Here is a 15,876-nt window from a genome sequence, read left to right on the forward strand (position 1 = left end):
TCTCTCTGGATCTGCCTCGTTCGTATCTTGCAGACATTGGTGTTCTGGTGAAGGTGTGGGAATGGGAATTGGGTCGAAACCTGAGGTTGGCTGGTTGGTTGCTCGGTTGATGGCTGTGACGGTGACGGCGGCGGTGACGGTGTGTATGGAATGGAATTTTTAAAGACAAAGACGAAGAGAGGATACAACTTCCCCCTTTTTTCTTATATAACTAACTGAATAGTCATATTTAGTTATGATGTCTTGACTCCTAGAGCCCTGAGAGCTGGCTGGCTTGAGGAGAAGGCAAGACAAAAAAAAGAAAGGAATAGAAATGGACGACTTTGCTCGATGTTTCACTGTCTGACGATCTTATATCGGCCTTTTTCTGTAGTCCAAGAACTCGGCTCCGGTCATACGCACTTAGGGTCGATCTCCATCTATAAATGAATAACCTATGAACGGGTTGCTATCTTTATATCCGTTGAACTAGTTAACTGGCTAATTGCTTAGTTTTTAGTTAACTAATTAGCTGCTTTAGTTACGGGCGTACACCGGCCGAACTCTGAGGTCTCGCCATATCTTCTGCCCGAGGCTGGAACGTTTTTTCCTTTGCTCCGTACATATTTTGGGAGTTATATTCCACTATAGCAGTTAAACTATCTAGCTACATACATAGCTAAGTCTGGGGCGATGGGGCCGTTCAAAATATGGGGATCAAAGGGGGACATGTCTGGTCTCTGCCCTTATGGTGCGACTCTGCAGCCAGGCCGGCCAAGCTGATGCAAGCTGCAGCAACCGTGGGCCTCGGGCTCGCGTTTTGTCCTTTTTGCTGCCATGGATCGGATTTATCGGCATGAAGATAGTTTAAACGTGCTAGCTCTTTAGTATTTGGCTAGAAAAGGAGGGAGAACCATAACCCGCTCTTCTCGTATCGGTTATGTTGGTTATATAAGAGAAACAGCAAAGAGAGAGCCGAAAAAATTATATGACAAGATGATTCATCTCTGAGCCGTTTTCTATATTTCTTTATATACAACTAGTTTATATCCCTGCCGTGTTTCTACATACTTCTATTTCATCTTCTCTTCTTGTTCTTCTTCTTTTCTTGTTCGTTTCTTCTATCCAGCAGTGGCGGCCAGAAGAGAGTACTTTTCTCATGGCCGGTTTGACAGAGTCTACGGCGACGGTGGCAGGCGGGCATGATGAAGCGGCGACAGAGATGAAGAGCTCGTCGTCTTCTCTTGAAGGAAGCACAGATTGCTCGGCCAGGATGGAGGCGCCAAAGATGCATATCGGCGGCGAGAAAGAGGCGGTAGACGCTGGCACAGCAGATGCAGACAAGCAGCAGGAAGTGCATCAAGAGAGCGATCAGCATCAATTTCAAGAGAAAAACGGCAGTCCAGATAATGACACGCAAAAGGAAGAAGAGCCAGCTGGCTCCGGCGAGGTGAAGATGTCAAAGGGCAAAGTCGCTCTCATCATGCTTGCTCTCTGCGTGAGTTGCTCTTGTCTTTCCTCCCCGTGGCTTGTTTCTTATCTTCATGCTCATCGAACGATCTCTTATATAGTTGGCCACCTTCCTTGCGGCTCTCGACATAGTAAGTCTTCTTTTGCTTCTTTTCTTCTTCCTTACGTCTTATTTCCCATGCTTTCGCGGGTTGATAGGCTAATTAAGAAACGCCATAGACGATCGTAACCACTGCGTTGCCAACCATCGCTAGAGAGTTTAACACATCACAGGCGGATTATGCCTGGGTTGGATCTGCATATTTGCTCGGTGCCGCCTGTATGTTAAATATACCCCTAATTAATGATTCCATCGGGCTTTATCTTGGATATTAACTTCATTCTCAGCGTCAACTCCATCATGGGGCAAGGTCAGCGATATCTTCGGCCGGAAGCCCGTCCTGCTAGCTGCCAACGTCGTCTTCTTGGTCGGCTCGCTCCTGTGCGGCGTCAGTATCAATATCAAGATGTTGGTAGCCAGCCGTGTGATTCAAGGAATAGGAAGTGGAGGCCTTCTTACGCTTGTGAATATCTGTGTGAGCGACTTGTTCAGCATGAGGTTCGTATTCCACGTTTTTCCGTCTCTTGAAGCAGCTGTTTCGCTAAGCTAATCTCATAACCAGAACTCGAAGCATGTACTTTGGTATCATCGGCATGGTCTGGGCCATCTCCGGCATTATTGGACCCGTTATTGGTGGCCTTATGACCCAGTACACCACCTGGCGTTGGTGTTTTTATATAAACCGTAAGTCGTGCTCCTTTAGCCTGGCTGGTTGTTGCTTGCGCCCTCTTTGGATCTGACGGTAGAAATAGTTCCCATTGACGGAGTTGCGTTTCTGATTATATTTTTCTTCCTGGAGCTCCATACCCCTACCACCCCGTTGCTCGCTGGTCTCCGTGCAATTGACTGGCTTGGATCTCTCGCTGTCATCGGTGGTACGGTGATGTTCCTTATTGGCCTCGAATATGGTGGCGAATCTTATTCCTGGTCTTCTCCAACGGTCATATGTTTGATTGTTTTTGGAATAGTGGCATGGGGCATCTTCATTCTTATCCAGTGGAAGGTTTCGCGCTATCCCGTCATGCCCCTGTGGCTCTTTACCCAGCGGTCTACTCTCGCTGCATACGGAATAGTGCTCATACATGGGGCCATTTATACCAGCGGAAGCTTCTTCCTTCCACTCTACTTTCAAGCAGTGCTCGGAGAGACGCCCTTAAAGTCTGGAATACTCCTCTTCCCTAACGTGATAGCGGTTTCTATCGTCTCCGCGGTTACCGGTATCTTCATCCGTAAGTCCGGGCTTTGTCTTCCGCCAATTTGGTTTGGAACCACAGTTCTAGTTCTGGGAACAGGACTCTATATCAATCTCCCATCACACAGGTCGTTGGTCAAGGTCATCCTCTACCAATTAGTAGCTGGAATGGGTATCGGACCTAACTTCCAGGCCCCCATCATCGCCATTCAGAGCCATATAAGACCCAGCGACATTGCTACCGCCACCGCTTCCATAGCCTTCTGCAGGAATCTTGCGAGCAGTATCTCCGTCGTAATCGGTGGTGTCATTATCCAAAACAGACTTCAGGATAATATTCTGCAGATTCAACACCTTCTCAGCCCAAAGACCTTGGAAGCACTGCAAGGAGTCTCTGCTGGTGCTTCAGTCCACATCATCCAGGCTCTTCCACCAAATGAAAAGCAGCCGGTTCTTGATGCCTATACCAAGAGTTTCAGCACTATGTGGATATTCTACACTGCCTTCGCCGCTATCGGGTTTCTGGTCAGCTTGCTTCTGCAGAAAAAGAAGCTTAACAAGGAACATGAGGTTACTAAGACTGGACTCGACGCCCAGGAACGAGCAAGGAAAGAAAGACTCCAGATGGAGAAGGAGGCAAAGAGTAGTCGAAATAAGGCGGTGTGAAACTGTGCTGTCTACGGTTGTACTGCATGGAGTATGACAGGCGATTTTGAAATTTATCGATACCCTTCTGTTGCGATTTATACTTGTTTATACTTTTAATGAACTGGTCGTGGATAGACTTGACGCTTCTACGTCAATACCACACGTGTTTGGATGGCGTTTCTAATAGATGGATTTTCATTATCAAGGCAATGGTCAGTTATTAGTTACGAAATCTCAATATAATTTTCAAGTAACAGATTGAATTGGCATAGGTGATGGTTCTAGCTTCCATCTTTGTCGAACCACATTATTGTTATCTGATTGATAAGATCAATCTAAATAAGCTTATTTTAAGAACCAAAAATAGAAATGTGTTATTCCAACCTTATTTGGCCTCTAAGAAGGATCATTAACATTCTATAGATACATAACTAATAATACAGTGTATAAAAGTACAGTATAATATACAAAAAGAAGGGCACTAAGCTTTCCCCATTCTCCATATTCCAACAAAGCCACCGCCCACAATCCTCTCTCCGACCTTGGGCCGGCAAACCATCACATGCTTGACGGACTGGTTCCCTTCTCCAAGCTCACTCTCTGGTGATGCGTGCATACCGGCATCTTCTTCGTTGATGGAGTGTGTTTGGTTGTCGCTAAGTGAGGTCTCTATAGGACTACCCTCTGCTTCGCTAGATGAGTTTTCTGCCACATCTCGGCTTTTCAAACTTGCTCTAATAACCGCCGGCCGAACATCCCATAACCGTCCACCGCTAATTCCCATTCCAAGTTCCACAGCCTTTGTAAAGATAAAAGGTAGGTTCTGGTCCTTAATCAGTTGAACACAGTCCCCGATTTGGGTGATACTTGGTGTAAAGACAGCCAGTACTCCATCGGTTTTGAGAACGCGGGCAACTTCAGGAATGCGCTTTTCTGCCGATGGCATGTCTAATATTGCATAAGACAGGAATGGTTTTAGCTTTTCCCCGGGAGGAAGTTTTGAGCTTCGGCTTTCGATTTGGTGTTGGATCCAGCCTTCCGCACTAGAAACGTAGAAATCTACGCTGCCTGTGTAGATGCCTCTCCTGAAGCCCCGCACAACTTTCTCGGCGTGGGCTGAAACCTTGGGTGAAATTTCGACTGTATGAAGAATCGCATTGCGTTTGGCCCTCCATACATCCCAGTCGTTCTGTTTAATATTCTCCTCCTCTGTTATTTCACCTGTGTCCTGGGTGTGGCCCTGCGAGTCCAGAATTGTTCGTTGGGTGGCTTGCGGAATGGGGGGTGGAGATGTATTTGCCCCATTTATAGCTCTTGCAATATGTAGCGTTAGAGATCCATGGCCTGTTCCGGCCTCCAGAATCTCTAGTGGTTCGTCATGCGGTTCGTCTCCGGTAGGAGGTGGTGTGTGAATATCTAGGAGCGAAACTATTAAGCTCGCATCCGCTGCATACACCTACTAGCGGCGTTCATCAGTTATACGTAACTCAACATGGACGAATATGTCGTCTATTGGCGGGGAAGCTTTACCGGAGTGACGAGTCGTCGGGTAAGAGATACATATTCCTCGAGGGTAGGCTGGGTTATTCGAAAGTCACCACGACCTATAGCAATTGAAAGGTTAGCATTCCAAGATAAGCCACATTATGCAGAAGAATTGGCTTGAATATATACCATTATGTGTCCGTACCACATCTCTGGCACCTTTACCAATGATATGGTTATGCTCAATATATCCACCACGTACGTCGGTTTTTTGATCCTTTTTGAGTGGTTTCGTCAAGGTTACGCCCTTCGTCGTATTTAATATTACCCTATCACCCTCTTTAAGGCAACAGTTAGCACATAGAAAACACAAATCTGGCCAGGCACGATTTTGAGTACCTTGAAATGTCCCGAAATTGGTGTGAATTGACCGCGCACAGCTCGATAGGGGTGACCTCGATGCTGCAAAAAGTCGGCGAGAAAAATATATAACGGAAGCCATCAATTCTATTTTTTTCTTCTACCAAATATATTAGAGGTAGAAATTTTCATGAAGTACTCTCTTGCAGCTCTTAAAAAAACCCGAGAGATCGCATCTCCCCGATCAACTAAATGGCCTAGGCGCGTTAAGGTTAACTCCGCGGCTAATAATAGCGCCGTTCCGAACTGCCGTCACCGTGATCAATTTCCCCTTTGATAGTTTGCTTGGAAGAAATCTTGCAAAAACAAAAACCGGACAACTATACAATTAGTACCCAGATGAATTGTTGATATCCTGCTTTCCCTTGCTGGGATTCACAATGAACACGATCCTTGCCTTTGCTCTGCTTACACAAACCCTTCATGCAGCGCTGATGAGCTAGGGATATTTTCTGATTGCCCCCTGGAATCGCCTCAACGAAGAAGGGAGCTGCAGGAAAGATGAATCGCCGAATCGTAACGTTCCCTCCCTTAGTTTGGAGACTTGTTAGTTTCTGGTTTGGCTAACTTAGAATGCATTATAGATCCGAACTATCATCCAACTCGGTATTTTAACCGTCACTGTCGTCATCTTCATCGTCATTCTCGATAGCCAGATACGGGTCCTTCCAGCTTCGATACATGACCATTTACCGTCCCATCACCCCGGCCTCGTTGTCACCGAGCTAACAGTAACCACCTGCTCTGCCTTGAATGTTTTTTCAAGTTGCACACTCGATCCTAAAATATGGCATCGCATAGAAAAGGACCTTTACCTTGGCCAGGGGTGGACCTCCAAGGCATATTTGCATATACAAAGAAAGAAAGGGGACGACATTCTACCGACTGATAAGATTCTTGTCGATGTGAGGATGGGTCGGCTGGACCCTGGTGCGGGGACTAGTAATAAATGGGAGTCGCGACCTGGAGGCATTTGGATACTGAGGCTACCACATTCGACCGACTCGCAAAAAGCAATAACATCGGTTGATGTCCTGTTTGGCCCTGACGCTGTTGACCCTCGACCTAATTGGGAATTAAAGGATATCCCTCTCATGTTGGACTCCAAGAGCGAAGCAAGGCTGACCGTTCGGCGAGGACAGAGTGGAAAGATTGAACTACCGGTTCCCCGGATTCGAAAGGATGGGAAGTTCAAAATCATGCAAGCGGCAGACCTACATTTGGCTACTGGGCTTGGACATTGTCGGGACCCCATTCCAAAAGTTGAAGGAGATAAATGCGAGGCAGATACCCGGACTTTGGAGTTTATGGATAGGTTACTGGATGAAGAAAAGCCAGACCTGGTAATTTTAAGTGGCGATCAGGTCAATGGTGATACCGCGCCGGATACAGAAACCGCAATCTACAAATTTGCTGATATTTTCATCAAGCATAAAATTCCCTATGCCGCTATCTTCGGGAATCATGATGATGAAGGAAACCTAGATCGCAGCTCACAGATGGCTCTCATGCAACGTTTACCCTACAGTCTCTCCAAGCCAGGACCTGAAGAGATAGACGGCGTTGGCAATTACATTGTGGAAATTCTCGGAAAGGGGTCCTCTTCTGCTTCGGCGTTAACACTTTACCTCCTGGATACCCATAAATATACCCCGGACGAGAGAAAGTACCCTGGATACGATTGGCTGAAATCGAGTCAGATAAAATGGTTTAAGTCAACCGCTGAGGGTCTCCGAACTGCGCATAAAAAATATACACACATCCACATGAACTTGGCATTTATCCATATTCCTTTGCCAGAGTATCGAAACCCGGCAAATTTCTTTACCGGGAACTGGACTGAGCCACCCACTGCTCCAACCTACAATTCTGGATTTAAAGATGCATTAGTAGAACAGAATGTGGTGCTCGTGAGTTGCGGACAGTAAGTGAACTTTACCCAATCCAACATATCTAAGTACCTTTTTTGAAGGCGTAGCTCTTAGAAAACTGGTACTAATTCTTCATTTAGCGACCATGTCAACGACTATTGCATGCTTGAGAAGGATAAAAGTGGAAAGCCTGCACTCTGGATGTGCTATGGTGGCGGTGCCGGTTTTGGCGGATATGGTGGATACAATGACTATATCCGTCGTATCAGGTTCTTCGACATAGATATGAACGAAGCCAGGATCATGTCGTACAAGCGACTCGAATGGGGAAATACCAAAGATCGAATCGATGAAACCATGCTAGTTGATGCTGGCAGAGCAGTTGGACCAGCCAACTAACACGTAGGTGCAAACTAACCTTCCCAGATAATTCTTATTCCAGTTCGATATGATATTTTTTATCCATGTTACTATTTTCTCTTTTTCCTAACAATGCCTTTCTTTGTGGCTAAAACTTCTATTCATCAGCAATGCTTTCGGCTTCAGTTACACATTTTCTGCCCCTTCTTATATGTTGTCTATATATAATTCCCTTTGAGTTTCTTTAGGCGCAAGGGGGCTTGTTATATTATTGCTTTGTTGGTTGGGATTATTGTTCGGTGCCTTGGGGGTAGGAAATCATGCCTATAATGATATTACATTTTAGAAATTAATCCTTACAACACTCATTTTGATAGAGGAGCGTAATTAAGGAAGCTATATTCATTTCTGCACCCTTACGGCGGAATTGTTATAAATATCCACAAAATACATATATCCACCAGCGGCTGATGTTATATGCATGTCGTAGGCTTAATTACCACCACTTTTCATAGAATACTCTCCCCCTCGCTTCTTCATCTTCATTGATAATGAAGCTCTTCAATTCCTTAACAAACTCATCTGTCATAGCTGGGGGACCGCAAACGTAGCATACCGTTCTACTCCTTAGCTCCTCATTTTCGCCCACAGCTTTGCGTAGATCTCCTGCCGTAATGCGTCGGCCATGAACTGTAATTTGACTGTTTGTATCCAGTATATCGGGGTGAACGTCAACCTTATTGCCTTCACCGTTTGCCAAGGGCAAGTTTGTGAGAAACAGTTGCACGTCGAGGGGGTTGATATCATTTTCCGTTTGGTTCCAGTTGCGACTGATATGCTGAAGGCGGTCTAGGAATAATATCTTAGATGCCGCAGCAAAGGGCATTTTATCCACAGTTTCATTGGGCATTGCTACGTTCATAGGAGCGGACGATAAAGGGATTCTAGTTGAGTATAGGAAATGAATCCTTGTGGGAGATGGAAGGCAAGAGCGTGTCCGGTAAATATACGAGATCATTGATATGAGCGGGCTAATGAAGGCAAGTTAGTTAAAACCCCGCGCCAAACTGTTTATGTAGGGCAAACACGCAGTGATACCCCCTTCTGATCAAGGGCAGGAGATAAAATTGAGATCATACTTGATACCAACACCACCGGCCACAAACACAACATTCCTAATCTTGTCCAATGCCATACCATTCGGCGGCGGCCAGACAAACCCACCGCCAACCCTAACTTTGACATGGGCATCCAATATCTGCTCAGTAGGCTGCCAAAACCACTTAGCGGCCGGGTTAGTAGGTGAATATTGAACCGCTAATTCGACGTATGGAGGGCGTTTATCATTTTCATCTGCAGTTGTATTAATGGATTCTTGAGTAGAAGCATCCTGAGGGGTGGATGTTATAGTAAATCCACCTGCATGTTTTATATTGGGTATATGTACGTCGAGCCACTGTCCAGGTAAAAATCTCAAGGAAGGTTGCTGGCTATGTGATAACTAGATTTGGTGTGTAGAAGGTCAGTACACCGTAATGAGCCTAGTTCCTAGTCATCCACAGTGGCTATCCATATCCAAGATAGATAAATAGACGGAGTAATATTCTATGGTGGCCGCTGTTGGTATAGATTTCATGGCAGGATTCCATACGCTCTCGAAATTATCTTTAGATCCACTAGGTAAATCGCAACCAGAAATAATGTTGAATTGGATAAGTCGAATGGTTGGATTAATCTGGGATATCTGAGACACTCTCAGCTTATAGAGGGAGTTCTGTCGAGGCTCTGTTGCCGTCCGAAGCTCGTGTGGCTTACTTTTTTGCACTGACATAGTACTGAAGCTATTATGGGTATGATAACGAGCAGCAAGGTACCTTGAAAAGCAGGTTCGCGAAAGTACCATTTTGCTGAACAGTGAAGATGCATGCTGTGTGTGCTACTCACACTCGAGATTGAAGAAGTGTGTCTGGATCGACTTAACTTTAAGGTTTCGCCTCCACTTCGGCCCGAAATATTACATAACCAAAGTCTAACGGAGCGGATTAACTTTAATACCCATTTAGCTATTTTTAGTACTGAAATATACTTTTTAGTCACTTTCAACAACAAAAACGACGCCAGATATCAGAAAAGACGGGATCAGGAAGACAGCAGAAACCAACATTTGATAGATGTCTTGATGTGCCTGCTCTGGTCCTTTTCTTAGCGCCGGGCTGTGCTTTGAGGTGGGGAAAAGGTCTCGTTCGGCCCCAGATGCAGGGTTCCAATCACATCGCTTTGCTAGCGTGTGATACGGGCGCAGGAAGCCCCGGTTCTAGCATTATCATTGGTGGGGGCCGGGAGCAGTCATCACATCAATAAGACTGCACGTCAAGGATTTGCAACCTCCGCTGCATGAGCCAACCAGAGAACGCAGGACAGGCTCGGGAAGGACGGGCGCTTACATCAAAGGGATGGATCTCGCGACCTCGAGCCGGCCTCCTCTCTCACCTTCTTCCCTCCAACCTTTCCGTCTCTCTTCAGTTGTCGGATCGCATAACTACTTAAGTGTCCCACAGCGCTTAAAGTCGAGAGATTAAGCCTTCTGCGCCCTTCCTCACTCTCGATATCATCAGGCTAGGCCCCTCGTTTGAGCTAACAGCTTCCTCTCAGCTTCCCACCTCCTGTCAGGACCGTCCAAAGAGATGCTACTCTGAGGAAGAATAGGCTGTTAGGGGCTGCTGCGTGCAACATACACTCTGTCGTTGACAGCTCTTCCTCCTGCGACTTACAATCGCCCGCGAACCTTGCGCACTCTCTCTGCCCTAGTCATCACCGCAAAAATGGGCGAAATTGGGTGGTTCTTGCCTCGAAGATATTGGTCTCCTCTGGCATTCAAAATCCTTCTGGCCTGCGAGCTTCCTTTCTCCGTCGGGATTTTAACCCTTACTGGCATTGCGGCTCCCAACTTGTATCGAACCAGACTCTGGCAAGATGGGGCAGACAACGGCTTCAACAGCTCTCCAAACCAGAAAGTATACGCTTTTGCCAACTACCAACCGTACACCACTCCCAAGCCATGGAGTCAATTGTATGTACATCTAGAGAAAGAAGATTTACCAATAAATTCACTTGCTAACATAACTTGTTACTGCTGAATAGTATCACCAACTTCAACCTCGTCATAACTGTCCTCAGTTTGTTCTTTTTTCTTACGAAAACGCCCATGTTTGTGATGGAAGTATTCTACCCGCCGCTCTCGGTGTTAGTTCATGGTATTTGCATCTTGCTATATTCGGTGGCTGCTGCCTACCAAGGTGCAAGCGATACAAGCGATCCCAAACACCCGCAGAATGGGCCTCCATGGTACATTACGAAGAATTGCAATGTGGCCTCGCTTCATACGAACGTCAATTACTGTAACCAGGCTAAAGCGACATTTGCCCTTACAATTGTCATGATGTTCGTTATTCTCTCACCCTCTCACCTATATCCCAACTTATACCTACTCCATCAACTAACATGACATTTTCCTACGTAGATTCATTTTCCTCCTCCAGCTTATCTTAGCAGTCGTTTCTTGCTTCCCAACTGAAGAGGACTTTGAAAAGAAGAGACTAAAGGAAGAGCGAAAGTCGACACTGGCGGAGCTCAGGTCAATGAAATCACCGCTCAACCCGGATGGGACGATGTCATTCCCGCTCACGACCCCGCGAACCACCGCTTTTAATAAACTCGAGGGGAACTCAGACCTACCTTTGCGCGACCGATCTGATAGTTATTCAACAATGCCCCGTGAGGAAGAAACCCATGAAATGCCTAAGCCACCGGAGCAGGCGCAAATGTACTTCCCACCACCTCCCCAAGCAGCGACGAAGGGCAAAGCATAGCGTGCAAGTAATGTAAGCTTTCTAGCTACCGCGGGGGTCTTATATGTTATGTTCAACGTAACATTTATCCCCAGCGTATTCCATCATCTCTCTGTGCCACGGCGGTACGCTAGAGAGTTCTGTTTTTTTCTATATACCCCCATATACACATTTGTGTTTCGTTCATTTGAGCCTTTAATGCTGCAATCACTACGTACCGTCTCACAGTCTAAATATTTCCTATCTTTCCCTGGCGCTATATCCCCCAAGCGACTGCTTAATATATCATCCTCAAGCTCCTGTAACGGCGAATGTATTTCTTTTTATGGAGATGTATTCGGGATTAGTGGGACTGGTACTCACTTGAGAATTTAGCTCTAACAAAATATTCCCCAATACCTATATACTTCTAATAACTACCTATCTGAAACCGGCTACGTAATATATAGCCAAGTGCCTTCCCTCGGAATATATACTAGCCAAGATAATTCGTTGTATCTCGCGAGAGTAAGATATACATTGACTAGCTACTCTAACTGAAAGAACAACGATTTAGCTACCTAGTATTCCTACAATCAAGCCCCATTCTTTGGGTCGGTAAGGATGTCACGCAAAATCTGGCATCGACGGCTGGTTTCCCATGGATCCTTTTCCTTCTTCCATCCATCAAGGGTAATATTGAAAATAGTCTCGTCATGGCCATATTTTGGAAAATCTTCAAGGCTAGGGAATTTCCTGTTATTCTTTCCGTCCGTAACAAAGCGCCGCACATGCTCCTGGAACTCTCTTGCGAGTTTGACACTGGCGACTGGAGTAGTGGTATTATCTTGATAGAAATAATCTAATGAATGAAATGTTAGCCACTGGTTTCGGCATATTCGGGTGAAAAGAACACTCACAGCTTTGGTCTAGCGCATGTATCGCCGGTGGAACCGACATGACATATCTCTGGGCCTTGGACGCATATGCCTTAGCGGTATGATAAGCGTTGCAGGCATATGTTATGTCAGTCACCCAGTCCCAGGCAAGTTTAGCAGGGAGGTCCGCAGGGTATGAATAGAGCGACCGTATCTTTTGGATCGTCTCGTCGGAGGCATAAGGAATCGTCCCGCGAACTAAGAAAGGGAATATCTCTGGCACATTGTCTGTCGGTGCCTGTTCTCGGCCTTCCAGGGCCATATTGCTAGCAGCAACTCGCGAGACTCCCCTGTTATAACCACCTCTCCCGAGGATAGTCGAAATATGATCGGTGATATATTCACCGTCTACGACAGGTGTGAACCCAGGGCCTGGACCCAAGGCTCCAGTCATCCCATCCGTCGCATTCACAATGAGATATTCATTTGCTTTGAATAGGTCCTTTTCTGGCAAGTTCCTCAAGCAATCAGCAGAACCACATTTCGATGCCTTAAGAACCGAGTCAAAAACAGCCTGTCGACGACTTGGATTCTTGCGTGGCCAAACAGCTGGGGATGCGATGACAGCCTGGATATTGATTTAGCGGAATTGTTCAAATATGGAGCTTTGATCAGAACGTACCCTATCGAAGGGAAGGTGCTCTTTCCCATTTTTGGCGACAAGTAGGAGATCAAGCATTCCTGCGCCAGCACTCTCTCCGAATGCTGTGATTCTTCTAGGATCACCACCGAACTTTGATATGTATTCACGGGTCCATCGCAAAGCTGCTAAGACATCATGCAGCCCGACATTGGCTTCTATATCGTCAGAAGGAGAGGAGCTCCAGCCATATAATCCCATTCTATATATCTGAGTTAGGATGCTGAAACTTCCAAGCTTAATAGTTAATCAACATACCTGTAGTTACTAGCAACGTATATGAATTTCTGGGTAGTGCGATCCATATCCTCAAAGAGGCCGCTTCCATCTCCACTGATTCTGTGGAGATCTTTACTTCCATATACATATCCACTACCGTGTATCCAGTGAACCACCGGAACATTGTCACCTTCCTTGACTCCCTCTGGAACCCTGACATTGAGGAACAAGCAGTCCTCCTGGCCCCAGGATCTTGATGGGAGGCCCTGGGGTGGAAATATGTTCGGAATGGCACTTACACAGTCCGTTGCAAACATGGGAGCAGAGCCATTCTTGACCCCATACTCTTTTGGCGGAGGAGTCTTGGGGCGTCTGAATCTCAGGGGTCCAACGGGAGGCTGAGCGAATCGAATGTTGTTGTAGTTTGCATACTTGAGGCCGCTAGATGTCACATTGACATAAGTTGGAGCATGGGTAGCATACCCCAGGTTGATTTGGGGGAAATGGGCAGCATCTTGGTGCGGATATCCAGTTGCAGCTGGGAGACAGAGGACAGCCAGGGGAAGGATATAGCTCACGCTTGGAATCAGCATCTTGCTCAAACTTGAACGTTTTTAATGAGCAATAAAGAAATGGCAGGTATAAAAGAGGGGAAGCCGCCATATTTATAGCTGGTACTCTCTTCCTGGGTATCATATCCATGTCTTCGCGCGATACTAACGAGCATCTAGCCTTGCCCGCAGCATCTCCATGCTAGTAGTATGCGTGGCTGTGGACCGCGCGGTTGATACGAAGGAAAGGATCAATATCACGAAGTGGAACTGTCTGGAGAGCATCTTAAAATATTTTCATGGCAATGATAATACTGCGGAATGGCCGGATATGACCTTCTTGGGGCTGTGAACAGGCGTATTCCAACCCTGCCGCCTGGAGTCTCTCCCAAAGTTCGGACTGAAGGTACCCTGGCAGGGCCGGGAACGATGCTAGGGCAGCGTAATGGCCAAACCATACCTCATTTTGTTTCCGGTTCAGCATGACAAAAGGCTGTAACTGTTAAACTTATAGCTGCGATCGAAGGTCGTTCGGAAATAGCTTGTGGAATACGAGGATCAGCGAACTCACAACTTAAGGAGCCGGCTTAATAACTATTGTAATGTGCAAAAAGTTGCGAAATATTGGCATTTTAGCACCACGTTGAGCTTTATAAAGAACCTAGAATAGTAATATTAAGCTCTAACTACGGAGTACTAAATTATAAAATATAAATTAACTTAAAGGGTCGAGTAATTTAAGAATAAAACCTAACTTGACTTAACTAACACGAGTCGAGCTTGATTGGGTCGAGTTTTTAACCCGGGACCGTAATAAGTCTAGGAAGAAGGAAGAGTAGCTTCAGCCTTAACATGAAGCGGAGAAGCAAGAAAACCTGAAGACTAGCCGACCGAGGAAGATGAAGCCATGGCTGAAGACACGGAAATAGAGAGGCTCGAACGGGAGGCTAACGAGCAGGAGATAGATAAGTTACTTGCTCTTCCTCTTCCTCTATCAAACTTCTTTCGCCTCAATCTTCGCATTGCCTATTCTTCCGTTATCCCTATTCTCTCTTGCTCTATTTTCTCTCGCCTCTATCCATTATATCTATTAGATTTATAAGTATTATAGAATTGTTTTACTAGTAAAGTTTCTTTATAAACAACTAACTAATACTAAAGCTGGGAGTGCAGAAGCCAAAGCTAGCAATAATCGTCCAAACTGAATCTTTTTGTTAGGAACCGACCCCTGGTAGAACCGACCATGGGTCGAACCAAGGGTACGAGGTGCAGCAGCTACCGTGAGCTGACTAATCACCATGCCCACCGAGGGTATAGGGCACACTACCCTAAGCGAACACCGGGTCCTATAGATACCCTGGGGGGACCCAGGGTTGAAAGGACCAACGGTTAGTCTTGTTACAACAGGACCCCTACAGTATTCCCCCATCCGTCATCGAGGACCATTGCAGTCTCTCCCAACAAGTACGGGAGAACCAACCTCTGATACCGCCCAGTACCAGAGGTCTAACATTCTAACCGTTCCCAACGACTTGGGAGACATGACTGCAACAAGGAGCCGTGCGCACCTGCAGGAGGGTGAGACACAACCTGCAGGCGACATGCAGGCTGAACCACGCTCATTGGTGGACCAAATTGCGAACATGACTGCAGAGGAACGACAGGAACTGCAGAGGTTACTCACCAATGAGACGCAGGCGCGTAGCCGCCAGACCACACCAGAACGACGCGACGAAGGGGCTCGACGCCCGGAGTACCAAAGGCTCCTACCAAAGGTGAAGACCCCGACGTGGGACGACCTCACCCTAGGGGGATGCTCTACCTGGTTCTACCAGCTGGAGGACACCCTACAGAATACCTTCCTGGAGATTCCAGACGAAGCAAAGGTAGTCTGGGCCAGGCAAGGATGGAAGGCCAAATCGAACCTTATGATCGAATGGCATAACCAAGCGGAGGCTGGCCAGACAATGCCCCGGACCTGGGAAGGATTCAAGGAATGGTGCCGAGACCAAATCGAACACCCTACCAACCGAGGCATTAATGCCATCCTTAGGTTCGATAAAGCAAGACAGCGACCCCAGCAAGACGTCAAGTCCTTCTTTAATTATATCGAGGGTCTGCGCAACGATCACGGAGCGGATCTGCCCGAGGAGTACCTAGTGCCTTCGACCATTGG

The 15,876-nt window shown here is 46.5% G+C and overlaps 6 protein-coding genes across 6 annotated transcripts; 3 read left to right on the forward strand and 3 right to left on the reverse strand.

Moving 5' to 3' along the window:
* Positions 1–1,138: 1,138 nt before the first annotated feature.
* Positions 1,139–3,407, forward strand: MGYG_01676 (hypothetical protein; the record flags this gene model as incomplete). The annotated part of the gene is made up of 5 exons (XM_003177558.1): positions 1,139–1,477; positions 1,669–1,768; positions 1,837–2,047; positions 2,112–2,233; positions 2,302–3,407. The coding sequence occupies 5 exons, from the start codon at positions 1,139–1,141 to the stop codon at positions 3,405–3,407; spliced, it is 1,878 nt and encodes a 625-aa protein (XP_003177606.1).
* Positions 3,408–3,870: 463 nt separating this feature from the next.
* On the reverse strand, positions 3,871–5,376 carry MGYG_01677 (tRNA (adenine-N(1)-)-methyltransferase; the record flags this gene model as incomplete). Its single annotated transcript, XM_003177559.1, has 4 exons — positions 3,871–4,845; positions 4,920–4,993; positions 5,064–5,213; positions 5,274–5,376. 4 exons carry the CDS (start codon positions 5,374–5,376, stop codon positions 3,871–3,873), a joined length of 1,302 nt encoding a protein of 433 aa, XP_003177607.1.
* Positions 5,377–5,795: 419 nt separating this feature from the next.
* MGYG_01678 (phosphatase DCR2) lies at positions 5,796–7,564 on the forward strand (the record flags this gene model as incomplete). Its single annotated transcript, XM_003177560.1, has 3 exons — positions 5,796–5,840; positions 5,879–7,218; positions 7,306–7,564. 3 exons carry the CDS (start codon positions 5,796–5,798, stop codon positions 7,562–7,564), a joined length of 1,644 nt encoding a protein of 547 aa, XP_003177608.1.
* A 457-nt stretch (positions 7,565–8,021) lies between these two features.
* MGYG_01679 (hypothetical protein) lies at positions 8,022–9,428 on the reverse strand (the record flags this gene model as incomplete). The annotated part of the gene is made up of 3 exons (XM_003177561.1): positions 8,022–8,556; positions 8,665–9,011; positions 9,177–9,428. The coding sequence occupies 3 exons, from the start codon at positions 9,426–9,428 to the stop codon at positions 8,022–8,024; spliced, it is 1,134 nt and encodes a 377-aa protein (XP_003177609.1).
* Positions 9,429–10,347: 919 nt separating this feature from the next.
* MGYG_01680 (hypothetical protein) lies at positions 10,348–11,394 on the forward strand (the record flags this gene model as incomplete). Its single annotated transcript, XM_003177562.1, has 3 exons — positions 10,348–10,595; positions 10,667–10,966; positions 11,046–11,394. 3 exons carry the CDS (start codon positions 10,348–10,350, stop codon positions 11,392–11,394), a joined length of 897 nt encoding a protein of 298 aa, XP_003177610.1.
* A 554-nt stretch (positions 11,395–11,948) lies between these two features.
* Positions 11,949–13,742, reverse strand: MGYG_01681 (gut esterase 1; the record flags this gene model as incomplete). Its single annotated transcript, XM_003177563.1, has 4 exons — positions 11,949–12,214; positions 12,273–12,858; positions 12,913–13,132; positions 13,189–13,742. The coding sequence occupies 4 exons, from the start codon at positions 13,740–13,742 to the stop codon at positions 11,949–11,951; spliced, it is 1,626 nt and encodes a 541-aa protein (XP_003177611.1).
* Positions 13,743–15,876: the final 2,134 nt, after the last annotated feature.

The sequence above is a fragment of the Nannizzia gypsea genome, genomic scaffold, assembly GCF_000150975.2.
Source record: "Nannizzia gypsea CBS 118893 supercont1.1 genomic scaffold, whole genome shotgun sequence".
NCBI lineage: Eukaryota > Fungi > Ascomycota > Eurotiomycetes > Onygenales > Arthrodermataceae > Nannizzia > Nannizzia gypsea.